The sequence below is a fragment of the Labrus bergylta genome, chromosome 15, assembly GCF_963930695.1.
Source record: "Labrus bergylta chromosome 15, fLabBer1.1, whole genome shotgun sequence".
NCBI lineage: Eukaryota > Metazoa > Chordata > Actinopteri > Labriformes > Labridae > Labrus > Labrus bergylta.
The window spans coordinates 24,504,060-24,526,438 of NC_089209.1; the positions used below are offsets into that span (position 1 = coordinate 24,504,060).

Sequence of the window (22,379 nt, forward strand, 5' to 3'; positions counted from 1 at the left end):
TGTGTGTGTGTGTGTGTGTGTGTGTGTGTGTGTGTGTGTGTGTGTGTGTGTGTGTGTGTTTGATTGAATGTATATGAGAGTGCAGGGGGAGTGCAGGAGAGTGAGCAGATAAAGCAGAGAGAAGGAAAGAAAGTATTTTGGTGTTTACTGAGGCCTTACAGTAACCCGTGGGCAGTAAACGCAGAGCTGCTGCATTCCACAGCCCGAGCCAGCTGCACTCCACCGACCAACCGGCCAACGCTCGACAACACACAGGGCAACTTTAAATATGGAGCACCGAGTTCACTTTTCAGTCAGAGTGCAGGCATGTCGGCCGACGAGGTTCTCTGCTTCATTGTTGGCTGCAGCACCTAAAAAGCTTCTTTTTTTTTTTTAAATTCACCTGTTGATTGCTTTTCAGATTACTTGAGAAATAAAAAGACGCAAAACGGTGAAAACGGTCAACGGCAAGTAATCTTAAATATTCAACACATCATTAAGAGGGACCCAAACGTTTAGATTTTTCTGATAAATTGGTGATAATTAGCAAGAGTAGTGTGCAGGAAGTTCTCTTATTATTCAAGTAATAGTTTGTCACCCTACGCACCTACCTAATGAACTAGTTAAATGTGCGAACACCTCCTTAAAAAAACTGTATTTCTTATTATTAAAAATGTTTTTTTCCTTTAGGATTAACAGATTTCTAACGCTCGATTTGTCCCGCGATCAAATGTTCTCATGCCTAGCAGCGATGGATTAAATAACCACAGTTTAACCCACTGTCTTTTAAACTCCTTTATTACAAACAGTATCATCTTTTCTCACAATCGATGATGGTTTAGAGGTATGAAACGTTTCTCACACTCATCTTTAAAGAGATAATGAATGATCAGGAGTATCTCTGCTACAACAGAGTCTTTGTTGTTCTACTTGAGAACGCTGTGTGCTCCGTGGGGGCTTCATTTCACTGCTAAATGTCTGTGTATCTCATGGCTGCTCTTTAATTCTCAGGTCACACCGTTATTTGTCCCAAGCTTCACCCGACGCCGCAGACTGACTACCTTAATTAGCCACACTCACCGGGAGACATTAATAAGTGTCCAACAAACCTGATGATGGAATATATTAGAGTTCCATTTCGGTCGACAGTGACATTTCTCATCAACTACCCCTCAGGTCTGTAATTTCACTGACTGAATGGTCTCTGCTCGTGATCCGTCACCCTGTGGTGGCAGCGGGCGGAGGAGTCAGCCGCTCATACCTTAATCTGCTCATGTTCTCTTACATGTTCAGGGAAATATCACAGAAACATGTAGCTAGCAAGTGCAAGATCTTTTACAAATACCAAAGAGTCATGTTTGGCCAAAATACCCCCAATAAGTATTCTTATTAGCAGTTAGCTTATTGATATCTATTTTACCCAAAGACTGTAAATTTTAATGGAAGAAGCCTGAGTTACGTCAGCCATCGTTTACTGCAGGGGACTCTGGAGGCTCATCAGCAGCAGCCGCCATGTTGGAAATCCTGTCTCAGCCTAACTTTCAGTCAACCTAACAACAGGCTGAGAGCTGGAGATGAGGCGGGTTTTAAGCCTCTTGACAAAACGTTACATAGCGCCCACCTGTCAATCATGCAGCGCCTCGTAGAGCCCCCTCCTTCCTCCGTCCTCGTCCATGTCATGTGTGACAGGAATGAAAATAGAAACGGGGCATCGGGGTGAAAACGTCACGTCTCATCATGCTCCATCGCTTCAGGGCTGATAGGATACCTAACTAGGAAACAAGCCAGCTTGCATTCTGTAAAGACCCACTGTAACACTTTAATATACATGGATACAGAAAGCTCTTACAATATAATCACTTTCAGGAATGAATGTATTAATGTACTTTTGTTTCCTTATTATGACGGTTGGATGAAAGAAGGATCCTGATAATCTGAGCCTTACTGACACTTTTTCACATTGAAGGCATTTAGCTGATCATTTCATCCAGAGAGCCTAGCAGCAGATTTACAGCTATTTGTCTCGCTTATAGTCACTTCAACAGCCCGCTCTGTGAGGTGAACTAGTCACCCGTCAATCAAAACCACTCAGCCATCCTGTCGCCAACGTGTAAACACGCTGCAGAGTCTGGGCAAACATTTTAGCGTCTGAACTTCCTGCTTCATGCCTGCAGAGATATCCTCATTTGTTTGAAGAATATCTCCAAATACACAAATACATTTAATATCCCATAAACACTGATAAGGGCAACAATGCTCGGAGGAAAGTTGTTCAGTTTCCAACCTCGGCAAAAAAAAATAAAAAAAGAGTTGTCAAAAGTGTGGGCTGATAAATGAGAGAGAAAAAGATTCCAGGAAGGTGAGGGTCCGGCCGAGTCTCTATGTGGAAGGTAAACAGCAGATTGACTGCCAGAAAAAAAGAGAAAAGAAAAATGTTGCCTCAATCTCTCTCTGCTGGAGCGCAGAGGTCTGAATAATTAAAGGCATGTCTGTGTCTGCTGCCGGGGAACACAGCCTATAGGATGAAGCTGAATGTGAATCAGCGCTCTCTTTTTTAACTTCCACACATTTCCCCCAAGCTGCGCCTCAAACATCACAATGTTGCAACTTCTCACACGGACTTTCAGAATGAAATCATCTCTCTCTCTCTCTCTCTCTGTCTCTGCAAAGGGTCCAAATTAATAACTCTGCATCCAAACACAAGCAAGCCGAGCTGCAGACAGCCTCAACGTGGAAATAAACAAACATAAACTATAGAAGAAAAAAGAAAGCACAGGAAGAGGTTTAAGAAAACAGGAAATTAATAAAGAAATACTGGATGTTATCTAATGTGAATTTATCTGATTACTTATTGGAGTAAAACTGCTAGTTCACGCTGCTCCCACACAGTTGACCAATCCAATGATTTAAAGAACGGTACTCAGACAAGTAAATTCAGAAGATTTAACAGCCCGTTGTCTGAGTCATAGAAAATATGAACACAGTCTCAGTGACATCACCCTTTGGTTTCTGAAGGGGCGTAATGAAACCCAAAGATGGTGGTAGCCATATTGGAAATGCAAGCTCGACCTAACTTCAATCTATAAACAGATAAAGAGGAGAAGGCGGGGCTTAGCCCTCCTAGCAAACATCTACATCACGCCCTACTGGCCTAACCCAGGCCCAAATTTATGTAAATGTTATAAAACAAATTCAGGCCCGTCGAGTTCTGATAAATGAAGAAGGAGCTAAAGAGACCAACATGGCTTTTTGATCAGGCTGTAAACACGTTTTATTTTGGCTGTAAAAATTTGAATTTTCAGCTAAGCAGTAATGGCGAGTCCTGAACTTTTGCAGCCTGAAGAGGAGACTTGAGGAACTGCAGTTTTTGCTTCATTTTTTAACACAGGAGTTTGTGGTTTGTGTCGCTCATATCTAATGTAACCAGTTAAACTTTCCACCTGTGGGAAATGTACGACTGTGAGGTAGTTTGTTATGAGAAGTTTATTTTGTGTTCGGTAAGAAAATGTTAGCTGTTAGCTTGTTAGTTTCAATGCAGCTAACTGAATCAGCATAAAGAAGCCAGATGATGAATGAAGTTACACTATGTTGTCAAACACTGACTGAATGATCGTACACATTTAGAACCATCACTGTTTTTGCTGTTTATGTTGTCTTTACATCTTACACTGTAAAAACTAAAGCCTAGACTCGTGTTTTAATCTCATGTCTTGTCAAAAAGATCTAATTAGACTGATTTCAAGCCACATTCATGTGAGAACTACGATCTTAATTAGATATTCTATCTGAATTAATTAGCACATCCCATGTCAAGACAATTAAGTAAAATGTGCTTGCCCCGTTGGCAGAGATTATTTCTTATTAATAGGAATTCAGGAGTTTTTGTGTGTTTGATATCTTGAAATAATTGTTGAGCTGCACTTTTGAGGAGAATGTGGCTTGAAATAAGTGTGATGACAGATTTAAATAGAAAAGAGAGAAGAACACTTGCTTTTAATTGAGTTGTTTTTTTTACAGTGTATTTAAGTTTCCCATCCATTAAACCCACTTTTCAGAAGCATATTTCTGTGTGCATGACTGTGATCCTTACTTTAAGGACATTGTTTTCTTAGTTTTTATTTGGTCCATAACCACATGCTGACTGCCCCTTTTTTGTCTTATTCTCTAGAATCTGTAGCTGCGTGTTCCAGTTTGTGGCACAGAGCTACTGCAGATCCACATCTCTGTGATCCAGAGAATTATCCTAAGGGCAAGATATAGTCTTCAAAAAGGGAACAGACTGAGAGAGCAGGACAGGCAGCAGATGTCCTCAAACGTGCACAGAGAGAGAGAGAGAGAGAGAGAGAGAGAGAGAGAGAGAGAGAGTCGGGACTCGTTCAAATGAGTTAGAAGTGTGTTCATGTTTCTCGTTTAGGAGAGTTTTGGTTCGATATTTGGAGTGCATTTGTGCATTTCCTTTTCTTAATTGAAACACAATTTTATCAATTTTATCAGTGATTGTGGTTAATTGATTCTTATGTTTAGTGAGCAGTATCTCAGTCTATACGAACTTAGGTTGGGAACTGGAGGCTGTTTTGTGTATCAGGTGCCAGTGGGTGTGGGTGTGGGTGTGGGTGTGGCTGTGTCGTCCTGGATGGAGAACACCTGGGCCCGGTGTAAATAAATGTGATTTTCTTGGGCGAGTAACTCCGTGTCTACTCCACTTATTTATTACTGGTTTTAAGCCGGCCGTGACAGGTTCAAGTCCCGTTGAGGACCAAGTCTGGAAGTTGGTCTGGTAGCTGGAGAGGTGTCAGTTCTCTTCATGCGCACTGCCGAGGTGCCCTTGAGCAAGGCACTGAACCCCCCACCCCCACGTTTGTGTATTTCAGCCTGTGTGTGTGTGTAGCATGTTCAACAACACAAGAGTAAAATTGAATTTCCCCCCATGGGATCAATAAAGCATATCTGGACTGTGCACTACAACCAATCCAGGCACTGAGGGTTTATTTCTGTCACAGTTGTAAAGGTTGTAAGTTTTGACAGTAGAGCTCTGACACAGAAAGTTAAATATCTGGTCATGCTACACTGCAGTCCAGTAGTTATCAGCAGGGATCCTTCATTGTTGATTTAAGTCTATTCATTCAATCTGTAGATAAGATGAAACATCAACAGAAACATATCTGCATGTTAGCAGCTCTTCTATCCGGGCTGGTTGGGGGGATATTCTGTCCTGCAGCCCTGCACGGCCGTGTCTCTCTGTGTCCTTTCCAGCGCACTGAAACAGCTCGTTGCCTCGACAGGCTCCCTGCACCGAGAGAAAAGAGCCGTCCAACGGCTGCGATAGGGGAACCGAGTGAAGGGGAAAGAGGCGACGCCAGCTTCTATGAGGGAGGGCTCGCTCAAGCACGGCAGATTCGAGGGGTGGGGGGGGATTTAGGGAGCTCGTCTGCCAGCAATAAAAGGCTGAAACAGGATACTTGGTGAGATTAATTACCTAGATAGGCCACGATAATGCCATTTAAATGGGAAAGTAATTAAAGTGCACCTTCCATGAAAATTATTCATTGCTGACGGATTGGGTGACAGACAAATCAGGAGGCATTTACAGAAAAGCTACAGGTTAAGTGCTCCGAGCTGCTGCACTGAGACCACCACAGTTTTTTATTGCAGCTGTTGAATCTTACTGCTTTGCCCAGCTCTCATCAAATTACTGAGAGCATGTGGAGCAGGCGAGGGGAGGAGGGGGGGGGGGGGGGCTGTGGTGGTTGAAAAGAAAGGGATCCCAGGTAACGTAAAACCGGGGACAAATGCTACAAAGGAGGATCCGCTTAACTAGAAAATTACACTGGCTGGCACTGGTCATTGGGGAGCGCTCAGAATCAATCAATCCTTCTGTTTAAGGCCACCATGGCAGATTAGAACACAGAAAGGGATAAATCAATGGCCTCATTGTTCCCCAAGTGTTACTTTCACAAATTCACTCAACAATATCCATTTAGTGATGATAAAGTGTCAATAAAGTGCTGGTATGGATTACGACGGAGGAGCTGCTGGGCTATCAATTTTCACACGTAAACATCTAAAAAAAAAAAAAAACACGTAAAATGATCCTGGAGGTAAATAACGATCCCATCATGCAACAGACTCTGTGCCGTCCTCCAAGACGCCGAGAGGAGCAAGACTCTCCGACTGAAGCAGCCAAACAAAACTGAAATATTTGCTTCTCACGCAACGCAAAGGCACAGAGGCTTTCAGATCAAAGTAAAATACTTAACTCACATTCTTGTGCGCCTCAGTGCCTTTTCTTTTTTTTTTTTTTTCCTCCCCCCCCTCCTCTTGCATTGAGAGATTGTACTAAAGGGAATAGCCCGTTGTTCTCTTTGAATGTTTAAGTAGGCTGAGGGGGACTTTAACATCATCCAACATTCACACGGCGTCGCACAACAAATGAAGATGAAGAATGGCTAAAAATAAACACCAAAGATAACTGTTTGTTTTTCTTAATTCCCTGGTGTAATGAGAGGATTTAATCTTACACACAAGCCCGAGTCAAAGCTTAATATTGTGACTCTATTTGATCATTTTTTTTGTTTCTCAACGTAGGCCATGAGGTTTTTTTAACATTCAAACACAAAACTCGTCTAAAGCTCCTTTTAGACATTAAACTTTTACACACAGAGAGTCACGTTCACAAGAAACACGAGGAACAATGGGCGTCATTTACTGAGGCTGAGTTCTGCATATGCTGAGTTTATAAAAGGAGTGATTGTTTCATTGGTTAATACCTTCAAATCCAAACTGATGTAAATGGTAGATGGACTTGAGCTTGTATATTTCTTTTCTAGTCTTCTGACTACTCAAAGTGCTTTTACACCGCAGATCACACCTACACATTCACACACTGTGTTAAGTGTTTTGCCCAAGGATGACCACCTCTACCACTAAGCCACAGCCTGTGAGCGATCAGAAAACTTTCCACTATAGTGCTGCAAAACTATTCATTCTTTATAATTGTGACATCTATTCGCTGAAATTCAATAGTACATTTATACATTATACATACATTTATGTTTTAAATTCCATTATTTGACATTTGTCAACAGACTGTTGTCATAGAGACAGGAGGGGCGTGCAGCGCTGTTATTCTCTGAGCACAATCTCATGCAAGCGCTCGATAGCCAGCACTTTTCTGCCCGTAAAACACGAGGCTGACACGGAGCCTAACATAGAATAAAGTTTTAGTTGATTTGTGGCACGTGTATTTCTGCTACACACCTGAGCCAACTTTAATCATGAACAAAAAGAGCAAGAGGACTGCTTCAACACAGCAAGAGTGGTAAGAAAGTAAGTATGTAAGTACATTTGATTTATATAGCACTTTTCACAGACATTAGCCACAAAGTGCTTTACAAAGACATAAAATACAATAAACAGTCATAATGGTGTGGTTAGAATTACTATAATAGGAATAATAACAACAAGAGCACATAAGAAAAAATGAAAAGTTAAAATAAACAGAACAAAAAAAACATTTCCCGCATTAATTGATCCTGAAAGTTATCCAAATGCCTGCCTAAACAGGTGTGTCTTAAGTTGACTTTCGTCTTATTTATAAGACTGGGCCGAGCTGCTGTATTTGACAATTGGAGCGTGAGAAAGATATTTCACAAAAGAAACATAAAGTCAAATATATCACGTCTGTACATGGCTTTGAACGAAGATGTGTCCATCTCATCGGATGTTGTTGAATAAAGACGATGACCTTGTAGGCATTCTGAGGCAACTCTAGTCAGACTCTCATCACAGCCTAAATAATGCATCTGGCTGAGTAAGGCCCCCCCCCCCCCCCCGCCCCCCTCCCTCCCCTCCCGCCATGTTTCCCTGTTTTCTGCTCTGAATCACCCACAGAGCCTGTGAGTGATTCAGAGTGTTGTTAAAGTTGCTCTCTGAGTGTAACATGCTTTGTGCTGCTGCTGGCTAACACAGGCAGTCAACATTCAAATCGATTTCCACCGGCTCTTCCTTTCACTCATTATACTTCTTATATGCTGATCGCACCTAAACACTATTTTAATGTTTGGAGCAAAATGTGTACTCGGGCACAAACTCCACACAAACACACACACACACAGGTCCTGTTGCCTTTCCCATAACTCATTTGAAATCCTATTTCCGTGCCCTTCTCCACAGTGTGTTTTTTTTTCTCTCTGGCTCAGAGATGTGAACAGCGGCTTGAATAAATATTAATGGTTATTCTATGAGCAGCAGGCCACTCACAAGTGTGCTGGAAGAAACAAAAGGCCTTGTTTACACGTGTGCTTGAGGAAAAGCGAAGGCACAGAGAGCCTCCGAGGGCCTCTCTGTGCTACTATTGACTCACAATGGAGTGCTGATTGAAACACACTCTTAACTTCCAGCGTGTGGCGACGGGTTGAACGCGGCAGAAGATGATGGAACATGATGGATTTCTATTCAGATGTTGCGACGAACGAAGACGTAGAAATCAAGCTCATGAACTAGCCGCCTCTACTTGAACTCATTTAAGACAGAGCTGAGAGGTAATTAAGTTTCTGGGGAACAATAAGCACTCAGCACCTTGTGCAGCTCCAGCCTCGCTCCACACATTTCCTTTGGTGTAATTAGGGGAGGTGTGAATTCCTCATCAGATGGATCACCATCTGCATTCACACGCTACATGTTCATTCCCCCCCCAGTCCCCCTGCGACGAGCACCACATTCACGCTGATTATCATGCAGGAGGTGGTGGATGGATGGAGGAGAGAGAGAGCCTCTTTTTTATTTTTTTTCTAAAATGTCTTTCAGTGCAACAGGCTCCAGCACCTCGCCACGTAAAAAGGTTAATCAATTCTGAATGATGAGCCATAAAAGCTTTAATAATGCAGTCGTCCTCTAATGAGCGGTCCTGCATGCTTGCTCAGGAACGGACCGATTGTTTTTAGGAAGCTCCGATGGTGCAATTACAAAGCGCTCAAGCATTCCCTTAACTGCCCGGAGGAGCTCTGGACACAGCGAGGGTCCAGTGAGCAGGACAATGAGCCCTAGCAGCGTGCAGCTAATGTCTGCTCCACATGGGGAACGAGAGAGAGGCCCCGTCACATGGCCGTCCAATCAACCCTAATGCCGAGTATTGACTCAAACCGCAGAAGAAGCCTGGAGCGGTTTCACATGTAGCTCGACCATTTTGCTCAGCAGCTCTGCTTTTCAACAGAAAAGTTCAACCTTACAGACTTTACAGAGCCAACATCAGGGTTGTAGATGGATCCTGTTTACACATGGATTGGAAATGGAAAAACGTTTGTTGCGTTATGGTGTTCATTTACACTTCAATGCAATGGAAAATGGGTCACAAGGTGAAAACTTTTGACTCTCTGTCGTCTTGTAAACTGTCAAAATGCCCTTCCTCTTCCACCAGATCAGATCACATTAAATCAACATACCTTCACAGATATCTCTTTATAGAGATAAAGACAAAGGTTATTTATCTTTGTATGGATTGTAGCAAACACAAAACCTCGGAAAAGGCTCTTCTCACACTTTATCCACTGAGGATTTCCCATACACTGTAAATATTACTGGACGAAGCTTGAGTGACGTCATCTTGGGGCTTTGGAGTCCCATCGATGGCGGTGGAAATGCTGTCTCAGACTAACTTTCAGTCAACCTAACGACAGGCTGAGAGCTGGAGTGGGTTTTAAGCCTCTTGACAAACTGTTACATCATGTCCGACTGTCAATCAAGTCATACCTGCCTTCTTCTGAGTAAGTCTCATACTTCATACAATCAAAACAGAGGAGTTTTCATAAAATTCAACTCTCGTACATTGTGTGCAGACAGAGATGAGCTAATCATACCTATTTTGTTTTTTGAACCAGGCTGTAAACATGTTAATTTCTGCCATAGAAAAACTTATTTTTTTGAATGGGTGTGTATGTGACTTCCTTTGCTTATACAGCCAGCCTCTAGTGGACACTCGATGAACTGCAGGGTTTTACACTTCCTCATCTGCTTCATTTCTCAACACCGGAGGATGCTGCTAGGGATTCATCTTCTAATAAGGCACAGCCCTGCCGTTATCAAAGACATATCAACAATACTTTGGGATTTTGTGCTCAACCTCCAATTAAAAAATACATTCTTCAAACCTCCCCAAGTTTATTGGTTAACTTTGATTTAGAATTAAGTATTTTTCTGAATGTATTTGAGTCATATCTGTAGAGGGAATTATAAATGAGGTTTTCTTTGACAGAAATCTTCCATGCATCACCCTGGTCTACTAGGCAGATTAATGGAGGAATGGATCACCTTTATCCAAACAATGGCTCTCTTATGAAGACTCTTATATAACTCACATATGCCATGCGTGAAACAACGACTATAATAAACCTGTGCGTCTATTCTCCTGCACATTTGGTTCATTCTTTTCACTGCCGTCTTCTGTAATTCCAGCCTTCATTTGGAGGTATTATCATGTCCCAGCCGCGGCGCATGAACAGATGGAGTGGGTCACCCTGCACTGAGGAGCTGCTAACCCTGAAGGAATTTGATTAGTCTGGGTTTCAAAGTGGGGTTTTGGTATTGCATCATGGTCTAAATTGCGCTTCAGAGATAAGTCCAACCCCACCACCATGAAGGACTCTGGGAGATCAAGGCGTCTTTGTCGTTTTCAAAATGAAACAGAGTTAATTTTTTGCAACTATTGGATATCAAACTGCACCAAACAAAATGATTACAAACCTGACCTTCTCTGGCCAATTACACTGATTACAGTGTTATAGCGCTTTTTAATGGTGGCCACTCGCTCAAAATAATAAACGTGACACCATCTTGGCCGAGCACGCCCCTCTTTCATGATAGCTAATGGCTGAAAAGTCCACCCAGGGTTAACTGAGTAATCGTCTGTTGTCAGCACGCCACGTGTAATTATGAGTGAGTCACAAAGAGCATGTGTTAATTGTTCTTTTCTGGCTTTTTTCCCGCAGGTCGTCCTCTTCCCAGCATCCCTGCATCCTTGGCCATGGCAACCCCTCGGCACATTCCAGCGCGTGTCTCTGTCACGAACGGAGCGGCAGGAAATACATCATCCCCCCTCGAAACACTACATCCCACACACATCCATTCAACTCCCTCGCAGATACAAACACAGATAATGACTGTGTTATAGACTGGTTTTTCGGTGGCAAACTTCAGCCCTCCAGAGACGCACGTTTTGTTGAGAAAAACGGCAGGTTTAACGTTTAAAATAAGAGTTGTATATCCTGCTAAAGCTACGGCGCTCTCTTTGCACTTTCCCGCTTTTAATCACCACAGTCAGAACAGCCAACTGTGTTTCATGGATGCTCAAGCATGAAAGAGGGAGTCTTGTTGGGTGGATCCATAGAAATAATGAATAAAAACGGCTTTTAGAGTTTGTCACTGCGAAATACAGCGTTTTAATTACGTTAGATTCCCCCGAGAGCGAGCGAGCTGCACGCACACACACAGTCGTTGCTCTTCAGGTACCGCTGGGAGTCTGGCACCATTGCTAGGATAATAATGTTTGCCGACTGCAGTGCTGTACACATTAAATTAATCTGGATGTATTATGGATCATATCAGATTGTGGTCATTAATGCTAATAGGGAATCATTACTGAGAGCTTTCAAATTTTTTTTTACTGTCAATCGTAGTATTGTTAAGCTCTCAGCGGGAGTTAGAAGTGTGAGCTGCGCACAGATTGGTGGGAGCCAAAAATTTTTTGCAAACACAAGCTTAAAAGATCAACACCGTGGTCGTTCACTTTCTGTTTGAGGATCAATGCAAAAACCCATGACTGTGTGCTAAGCATAAGACCGAGGTCAGGACCCTCAGATCAACGTAGGCGCATTTTTTTTTAAAATCAAGACGCTTAAACAAAGAATCCCACAGTGGTAGCTTTCAAAAACGCTAACAAGAATGAATAGCTTTGTTTCCACCACAAAGCTTTTTGAACGAGGGTCTTTACCCCAAAGGAAACCAACATTATGAATACACTGCGTCCTGTTCTTACCTGCTTGTCCGGTGGCGATGCTAACTGCCGCAAACAGCCTCTGCGTGCGGCTCAGGTCCGACACCCCGTTCACGGCCTCCACCTCGAAAGTGTAGTTAGCGTGGGCGAGCAGGTCCACGATGCTCAGATAAGTGTCCACTAATCCCGACTGAGCTGGGGAGAATCCCACGTTAGGCCCACACGGAACACACTCCTCGGGCTCCCAGCTGCAGCGCCGGCAGATAACCCTGTATGTGACGTCGTTGCGGCCGCCAGTGTCGGCCGGCGGGCCCCACTCCAGGCTGACGGTGGTCTGGTTGATGTTGTAGACCAGGTTCTGTGGCGCTGAGGGAGGTCCTGTCACAGAGGTGGACACAGAGGAAGCGGGAGTTAAATAACTGGGTGTTAAGGAAAGTGACAGCCAAGAATGTGCATTGACTGGATCTGTGCTTTCACTGTTCTCAGATAGAGAGAGAGAGAGAGAGAGAGAGAAAAAAACAGTATTGGACATGCCAGCTCCAGCCCTAGAGCCAAAGTCTCACACTCAATTATAATAAGACTCAGATCCAGAAAAAAAAAAAAAAAAGGAGCACAGGTACACTGAGAGGAAGTGAGCTCTGGCAGGCACCAAGGTCAGTGTTAGAGGGCTGTGAAATCAAAGAGTGCAGCCCAGAGTTTCAAAGGGAAAATCATTTCACAGTCAGAGTTCATACAGCACTGTTTTTATGTCTTACTTTTTAACACAACAGCACAGCCAACCAAACCAACGTCCCTTTATTCTCCCCCTTAATCTATTCGTCACCATTGTAAGCAGTGAGACCTCAGAATGAAATTAAGATATATATAAGCCTGACTGCAATATGTTCACATCCATTATTTTTAGAACAAACAACAGAAAATGTGACCTTAAAGGATGAGATAACAAAATGAACAACAAATGATCTACTCTTTTTTTGATCAGAAAACAGAGGGATAGAGGGAGAGGGAGAGAGAGAGAGAGAGGGAGAGAGAGAGAGAGAGAGAGAAAGAGAGAGAGAGAGAGAGGAATGACATGCAGGAAAGGAGCCCCAGGTCGGATTTCAACCGGGGGCTGCCTCGAGGACTTCAGCGCCTGTACATGGAGCGTACATACTAACCACTAGACTACCAGCGCCACATAATAGTCTACATTTATTGCAAAATGTGATATTAAAACTGTTTTTTTAACATTGAGATGTTAGAACTGTCTCTTGCTGAACCCTGTGAGGACTGAAGTTGCAAAGTTGCATTCATCACGTCTCATTGGTCCTATAGTTTATCTGGATGTTGTTACAGGATATAAAATGACACAACACTCTGTACTTTTAAGAATGGGTTAAAAACTTTGGCAGCTAGTGTTTCTGTCAGTGAATTTGATGACTTGAGATCTTGATACTTCAGACTATAAAAGTCTGTACATGTCTGTAGCGATCGTTTCTGTGCTCGTGTGAGAAATGCAGAACAACAGTTTGAGCCTGTCACTGTTGAACACAACAGCTTGTTGTTGACATGAATACAATTTACTGCTACTACAGCCCGTTATGGAAAGATTGTGATCCTGCAGGCAGAAGAAATATACAGAGGCAGTTCTATAATTTATTGTACGCATTATTCAATTTGAAGCCTAAATATTTGAGAGTAGAGCCAAGGTTCACAAAAACTGGAATCCCCCCTTTAAGGCAGCCTCATGTTTTAAATCTGAAAACAACCTGATGCTTTTTTTTTTTACAGTGCACTCATGCATGCAGAAAAAGCTGATGATTCATCCAGATGGACCGAGGGCTTTGTTTACATAGCGATTGTTAACAGCATAAAATCTGCAGCTGTTATGGAAATGATTGAGACGTGGTTACACGGTCGGACAAAATGCTTAGCAGGCAATCAAGAAAAAAGCTACAGACGGAGGAGAGAGAGCGACATTCTGCAAGTCGTCCTGATCTCTGGAGATATACACAAGCATCCCAGCTGGAGACAGCGGCTTCACTGGGCTTCCTCTGGGAGGTATATCATACAGACAGCCGGACACTTAAAGTTATCGTCTTCCCCAAAAAGAAAAAAAAGGACTCAGAGTGTGACTCACTCAGAATTTATGGACTAGATTTAAACCTGGATTATCACTGATCTGTAACTGCCACATACAATTTCAAATGACAGACAATAACATGGAGCTCCACGGCATCAGAGGCGCACAGCACCACAAATAACGTGCCAGTAAAATGTTCTTATAATGGCAGAGAGATTATCTCATCTCATAAAACAACGAATAACAAATTGCTGCTTTCATCTTTCAAATTCCAGACTGTTGGTTTTTACGGTCCAGATGTTGGAATAAATAAACTCCCCGCATCGCAGTAAAGATTATGGGACCACCGAACATCTCCACTTTGTTCTGTTTTAAACTCTTCTCTTTCCATATAGGAAATATTTCTGGAGGTAATCTTAGGGAGGGAACCTTTCACATCATTAAATCTGTCACAACAAAAACAGGTCATGCATATGCAAAGTGGCAAAACAGCTCTGACAATATCCAGGCTCATTAACACAGCACTTAAATTGTTGTTTTGTTTTTTTTGCCTGTTCCTCCCTTTTACAAGTGAGGGCTCGTCAGGCTGAAACATCCATATTCATGATTATCGAGGGAGATAAGAGACAGACTGTGGACGGGAAGATGAAAGAGCCACCTGTGGCAGGTGAAGTGGAGACGAGTGACTGCTGATAGCGCCACTCGACTGTGCCGCCTCAGCACTGACACTCGACCCTCGCTCTCAATCTTCCTCCAGGACAAGGAGAAGGTGTGCACTAGGACGTCCACGCACACACCTCACACCTTCCTGCTTCAACCTCAGGGCTTTTTTTTTTTTTTTTTTTTTTTTATCTTTCCCCCAGCATGTTCATGGCCATAGTTAGCGATACTGATAACATCTCATTTAGCTCGTGCCACTCTCAGTTTGGTCTCAGGTGGCGCTGCATCAAAGCGGTGATTTCTCAAACAAAAGGGGAAATGAGATTAGACTGACTCGGGATCAGTGTGACCTTTGTCTTTGGTCTTGCTTTCTGTTGCATGCTACCCTGCAATCGCTGCCCTTCTTCCTCCAGAGACCTCGGCATGCTTCACACGAAGTGCATGTCGGATCGTATAACGTCGTAAATCTCTGAAACTCACTTTCCTGCTGCAGGACTGGAGCCCAGTCTGATGAGTTTTCTAACTTTTTCCTCACAGACAATCCAATGTGAAAAGAGAGCTGTAGAATCGAGAGGGTTTATACCTTCTCTGACAAGCTCTTTGCATCATTTGTAATACTTCACATGTAAACTGCCATGCAGACAATCACATGAAAAGACCCTTTCTTACCTATATACCTTTTAGTTTTGTAATTTCTTCAGGGCCAAATTATCCAGAATATAACCTTTGTCACTTCTGAATGAAAGTCCACCTGCTCAAAAATATCAATTTCTGTCAGTTTCTTGATCACGGTCATTTCAGGTAAATTTACATGCAGCGTGAATCTGCTGGACATCTGCTGGATCAAAAAATTGCATATAAAGCCTTTAACTTTTCCATTTTGAAATAAAAGCTTCACTTTCAGTCCAACAGTTCAATAACTTTCAACAAGGACAGTGTGCTCCATGCCATGTCCACAGAGTGACCTGTCGCCTGTTTACAGCAGTATGTAACTTTGGCAGCGGGCCGCAGATCTCTCATGAGAAGGGGTTTATGGCGCTTGTTCATACACCAACCTACAGCTAAAAAGAAGCCAGTTAGTCCGTCTCTGTACTGTTTGATACAACAGCTAAGAAAAAGGGGATGGTGATGGATGAAGCTAAGAAGAGAAAAAAGAGAGAATGACGGAGCAAGAAGCAGAGGGTACATTGATTGTGGCCTAATGTTAGCCTGTATTGTTACCAGTGTCGTCTTTGTCTCATGTTTAGCAGCTTTACCGGCTGCAGAAAGTAATCAAACCCAAGATATGTCTCAGGTTTCAAATAAATAAATAAAATCTGTCTTAAGCCAAAAAGTTGTCTCTTTCCTGGTCGATCTTCAAGTTAGCAAACCTATCTCAACTAGCATGTAATAAATTAGCCTTTCCAATGTAGCCACAGCCTAAAGTCGTCATGGTAACAGTTGAATACACACAAACATATGCTAACACAGTTTGAAAACAACGAGCTGAAGTCGCTAGTAGAGTCATATTTGTGCAGAATATTACTGTAGCCTCTCCGTTGTTTCTTTAGCTTTCGAGTCTTAGCCGTAAACACATAACACGATGTCTAAGAGGGGGAGGGGTAACAAAAGCTCAGTTGCACACTGAGGCCTTTAGTGGGCGCCAAATTACTATCAAACATTTAATTATTTATTTACATATTTTTGTTTTAAACCTAAACCACGATCTCTTCAATATAACCAAATCATTTTGTGGCCTTATCCTCAGCGTTAACCACATGGTTACTATCATCGCACGCTCAATTCATATGGTTGAGAAATGTTGCACAAAATTTTATCGCAAAAGTCTAGCCAGCTCTTTTAATCATTGCCAACTAGGCAGATTTTTTATGGAATTTTAAATCAGCGTCATTAGCGCTAGCTTGACCATTGAGCCACGTGTGTAAAAACTAGAGGGTCATCTGGAGTGTCATTTTTTTTATGAGAAAGAGAGAGAGAGAGAGAGTTTTATCATGAATGCTTTTGAGGAGAGACTTTTCTAAAGTGAACAATATGACACATCAAAACGAAAACGACACAAAAAAGACAGAGTTTGTGGAAAGCTTGAGGGAAAAAACGTTCCGGCGACTTTTGCCAAGCTTTCAAGTGTGGCCACTTCTAACAGGTACACACACACACACACACACACACACACTTTTTCATATTAGACACAGCACCAGGTACACGTAATATGACCCAGTTTGTTTGAGGCATTCTGAACCGCTCTTCCTTTTCTTCTCCTCCTGCCTCGGCGTCACTTTGTGTCTGAATATGAGTCGGTCTGGACTCGGGAATATGAAACTCGTCTGCCCCGACGTCACCTGCAGCACAGAGCCGCACCACATCCTGAGCCCTCTGCTGTCTGTCTGTCTGCTCATCCTTATAGCTCAAGGCCTTGTCGCTCTGCCTCTCCTCTTTCTTTTTTTTAAACTCTTTTTTTCCCTGTCTCTCACTCCCCCACTCTGTCTTATCTCTTCCTGTTCTCTCCTCTCACCCCTCCTCCCAGTCAAGTTTCATTTCACGGATTAGCCTGCCAGAGCCCCCACAGCCTGAAATGTCTCAATCAACTTGCTAGCTTCCCTCCGATGCTGCTACTGTGAAAAAAGCATGGCTGAGCATGTGTATCTGGTTGTTGTGCATAGATATGGAAAATGTGAATGCGCAATTTCCTGCTACATGATTTGCATCCTAACATGAAGCAGATTTAAGAGCAGAAACTGTGATTTTGTGACGTAAATAAAGAAGAAGAAAGTGGTGGAAAAACAGCGTTCAATGCACAGAAGTATTCACTCCAGCTAATAATTGATCTAACAGAAAACAGCCCCGCAGCTGATAATTTTTTAGGTCATGTATAAAGCTTGTCTCCGCTCTGTGCATGGCTGTGAGACCTGAGTAAATCCGAGCTTAGGAGGGAAGAATCCGGCGCTTATCGGCCTTGAGAGGTGCTCGGGGCTGCCTTAACCCTCCGCAGCCTATTAGCTGACTGGGCTCTAATTGGGGGAGAGGGGCGGCAGGGGTGAGTGGTATTCAAATCACCCATGAGGTAATCCTCTCTCTACAAATGTGTGTTGTGACCCCGTGACCCAGCTTCTAATGATGTGGCTGCAGCAAAAAAAAAAAAAAAACCTGTGAGGGAAGCCATGCAGAAGAAGAGGAGCTCGGGGAAGAGATTTCTGTAATCAGGCTTTTTTTTTTTTTTTTATCTCTGCAGTCCTGGGTTTCCTGAATCTGTGAGCCAACTGGTTGCAATTCATATTTGAACGGCTCTCGTATTTACAAAGTGGATGCAGGTAACATGCAGCATTTTCATTGAATTTCCATGTGCATGACCCGAACAGAGACAGAGCTGCGTCATTTCTTTTCAGCGTAATTTCCAATTTTCCAAAATACAAAGTTTGCAAAAGACAGGACGGGTATTTAGCAGCGTTGTCACTACCTGGAGCTCGCCTGAACGGAGCCTGGGTCTGTTGAGGTGTGGTGATGCTGTTTTGGTTGCGGTATCAAAAATGGCCCATATGGTAGGTTACATCAGAGGGTGACTTCACTGAGCGCTTATTCCTTGATAAGGGCTCAAGTATCGTGTGTTTATTTCAAGTGATGCCAACACAGTACGACCCAAAGTAAAGAATAAATGATTAAGATTGCATTGCTTGACTTATAAATCTGAGTAACCACACAGAAGGCCACAGACACATCAAAGGGGAATGTTGGTATTTAAATCAGGATGTACAGTAATTGTTGCAGCACAGTCTTTTTGGGGGAAATACCCCCAAAATAAGTGAATCAAAGTACCAACACTTCCTGTTTTGACCCCTCCCAGGCTGAGTTTGTTGTTCTCTGTGTCTGACAACATCACAGAAAGGGTCCCTACTGAGACAGACATTTTCTTTGAAGAGTAAGATGCTGTTTTTTTTTTTGTTTTGTTTTTTTACACAAGAAACAGAAACAGACATTACATCCTTCTCTTCAATGCTGCCATACTCCATAGAAAATAATACTGATTTGACCTCACAGTAAACAGGATTTACTGGTCTATCGTTGCCGTGACCAGTTGGTTTGTTATGATATAAGGTAAGATACTCTATTGTCCCCAACGGGAAATTTGTGTTGGACGCTGTCCTGCAGTTACAAGAGAATTTAAAAAAAGGTAAATAGAGAGCACAACATATACATAAAAACACCTTCCTGCAGTGGTGACATGACACATCTTACATTACCTGTTATCCAACCATTTATTATCTATACCGCTTTTCCCACTTTGGGGTTGCGGCGGGCTAGAGCCGATCCAAGCTGTTGTTGGGCAAGAGGCAAGGTACACCCTGGACTGTTCACCAGCCAATCACAGGGCTGACATATAGAGACAACCAGCCACACTCACATTCACACCTACGACCAATGTAGAGCCACCAATTAACCTAACGAGCATGTCTTTGGACTGTTTGAGGAAGCTAGAGTACCAGGAGAGAACAAACCCATTCACAAGGAGAACACAGAGAGGCTCCTGTCAGACGGGGATTCGAACCAGGAACCTCCTAGCTGTGAGGCAACAATACAACATGATCTGTTATTAATGACACAGATGGATGTTTATAGCGGTTCAGCTAGGTCTGAGGGACTTGTCTGTTATTGCTTGTTGATGAGAAATTGTCTTGGATTTCACCTAACCCTTTAAAAGACACTTACAGAAAGAACCTAATGAATCAGCAATACAAGCATTAAAACACTCCCTTATTAGAGAGCACAACAGAAACTTGCTTCAACAAGTTTGAGGTAAGAAAGGTGTGTAGTCACAGATTTAGACAGGTTTGAAATACTGCAAGACTTTAAAACTAAAACTGAATGCTTCTGTAAACAGGACTATGCTGCTTCAAACTTGTAGTCCAGCTGAAGTGAATGTAGTCCCGAGCTCCTTGTGACAGTAGAAAAAGAAGATATAGTGTAATATGTTCAGATATCGATCTGAAACCTGGTAGCAACACTCGCCCTCTGCAGTCTGCAGGCCTCTCACACAGTCCCCTAGCAACTCGAGGCAGGACAGAAGCCTCTGATGGATGTCAACTTGTTGAGATGGCACATTTTTAAAGGGAGGGGGAGGGGGTGCGACGGGGGCTGGGAGGAGGAGACGACTGAACACAACTGCCCTTTTCAGCCCCTTCGCCTGCACCCGCACCGCTCACAGCTGTTGCGTGATTGATGCCCGCTCCCTAACTTGTCAGCAGCTCCTCTCCGTGCAGCCTCGTCTCCGGGAGACAAATTCCTCGCCATAGCAGTCCATATATATCTCATTTTGTTCACAACTTTGCATATGAATGGACAAGCATTCGACAAACAAAAGCATTTTCTTCCATCCTCTTCCACCCCCTCTCAACACTTAAAATGTATTTTAAGCTATGTGTTGTTGTTTTTTTTTGGAACTTCTTCCCTCATCTTTATTCAGCGTGGATTTGGCCCCCACATTACATCTTCATCTCATTTCCCCTCAAATCCTCATAGACACATTCTTAATCTCTGTGTGCCAGAGATCCATCTCACTGTTTTGTTAAGGCCTACGATATGGTCGCTTTACAAGCCCCCTATTTAAAAAAATCTGTCAATCAAGCTATTTGTTCAGGCAGTGCAAATTCATTTTTCAATTACTATTCACTCCTGGTCCGGATAAGGCCTGAAAAAAAGGAAATCACAGTGACTATTGGTCACAGCGACTTAATCCGCCGATGAATGGGGAAATGCACGTACAGAGCGCCGTGCAGAAATTGTGTCGGGTGAATGAGGAGGAGGACGAAGCTTTTCATACGAGTTAAAAATACATATTTACATATAATGGTATGGGGTCATCAAGTGTAGACCCCGAGTTAATGAAAATGAATAATGGAAAGTGTGCATTAGGCAACTTCAGTAATTACTGTGCTACTCGGCCAAGGTGATTACCCCGAAGGGAACGGCCAGAGGACAAAGAAGTGGGAACTTTCTCCTGCCCTTGATCAGCGCGAGATGTCAGAGGGAAGCGTTAACTTCAGATTAGGATGGTTGGAGAAGTGAGTAATGGACCTGTCTTCTAGGACAGGATGTCTATGGCTGCCTCTGTGCTGCACAGACAAGAGAGCTTGGTGCTTTGTGGTGGTTGGACGGCCTCAAATCTGCTTATAGCCTGAGTACTGTCCTTGTTTTTGTCACATGAGGATGAGTTAACAGGGAATTCCTTCAAACTAGGGTCCTATTTTCTATATGTATTTAAGCGTCTCAAATACTAATACAGAAAGTTTGGGGGTTGCTACAGTAAAGGTTCAGAGGGAAGATGTAATCATTGAGAACAAAATGAAAGCACAGACTGGAGTTGTTATTCTAAATGTCTGACAACAGCACAGAAAGGATCCATACAGAGATAGAGCTTTTTTGTTAAATGGTAATGATGACATCATTCACTATAAAGTCACCAGACTCTATAGACAGAAATGGTGATTTAACCTTGTAACACATGGGAGTTGTTGGTCTACTACTACTCCTCTTGAATAGGGAGGAGGGAATGAGTGCACTATGTAGTCCACTACAGAGAATATAGTCTCTGTTGTGGATTATATAGTGCACATTTCCTACTCCCTAGGGAGCTCTCTGTAGTGGACTACAAAGTGCACTCATTCCCTCCTCCCTAAATTGGGAGTATCTGTAGTAGACTATGTAGTGCACTCATTCCCTACTGCCTAAATGGGGAGCTCTCACTAGTGGACTATATGGTGCACTCATTCCCTCCTCCCTAGATAGGGAGCTCTCGCTAGTAGACTATATAGTGCACTCTAAAGTAAGGAGTGTGTGATTTTAGACACAGCCTGCGACCATTTCAGCACCGGTTGGAAAGACAACATTTAATTAAAGAGTCCGCTAACTAACTCAAATTATATTTAACAGCTAAGCTGAAAAAGAGGGACTGATATTTAAGGATGGATAATGCTTCTGGGAAATCTCACAGCTCATAAATAATGAGAGTGATAACTTTTCTTTTACAAGTTTAAAATGTTTTCGGATCCCTCTATCTCACCAGCTGTTTTAATTAAAAATGCTGCCTGATGATATATTTTCACTTATATAAGAGACCTAGAAACACAGAAGAGGAGCTGGAGAATCTGAGATAAGGTGGAAAACATTTGAGGGCTGCGACAAATTATTTATTAGGGAAGAAATCACCGCTGGGAACATGAAATAAACAGTGGACGGATATCAGGGCAGGTAGAGACAGAGAGGCTGCTCAGCAAGCTGCTTTAAAAACTCCCATCTTTTTTAATATGATATTTACGAGAAGGAATCCAAACTCCAATCCATATAATCCTCTCTTTGAAGCTCTGATTTAATGCAAAGACAAGTCAATGCAGATATCTTTCCAGCTCGTGTCACTCTCTGTTACACGTGCACACACACACACATCTTTACAGACACATACACACATGTTACAGATTCAGACGTGGCCTACTTTGGGTGTTGAGGGAAAAGCACAGGATGTGCAGCAGGAAGGCTGATTTTTTCTGTAATCAGAAAAAGCTACAAAATAAACCTGAGAATGATTCCCCTGCTCCTCTTCATGATGGAAAGGTCTGTAAAGAAGCGATGTCAGAGGTGCATAGCAGCCATAGCTGAGTCCTTCTCACACACTCTATGAGGTTTACATTCCAGCTTTTCTCAACG

At 42.9% G+C, this 22,379-nt stretch overlaps 1 protein-coding gene across 7 annotated transcripts in view; it reads right to left on the reverse strand.

Moving 5' to 3' along the window:
• epha7 (eph receptor A7) overlaps positions 1–22,379 on the reverse strand; it is a 101,320-nt gene that overhangs the window by 51,387 nt on the left and 27,554 nt on the right. For all 7 annotated transcript variants that reach the window (XM_065963477.1, XM_065963476.1, XM_065963475.1 and 4 more), the window contains exon 5: positions 12,008–12,343. In XM_065963477.1, the coding sequence (XP_065819549.1) occupies positions 12,008–12,343 (336 nt within the window). The remainder of the gene's footprint in view (positions 1–12,007; positions 12,344–22,379) is intronic.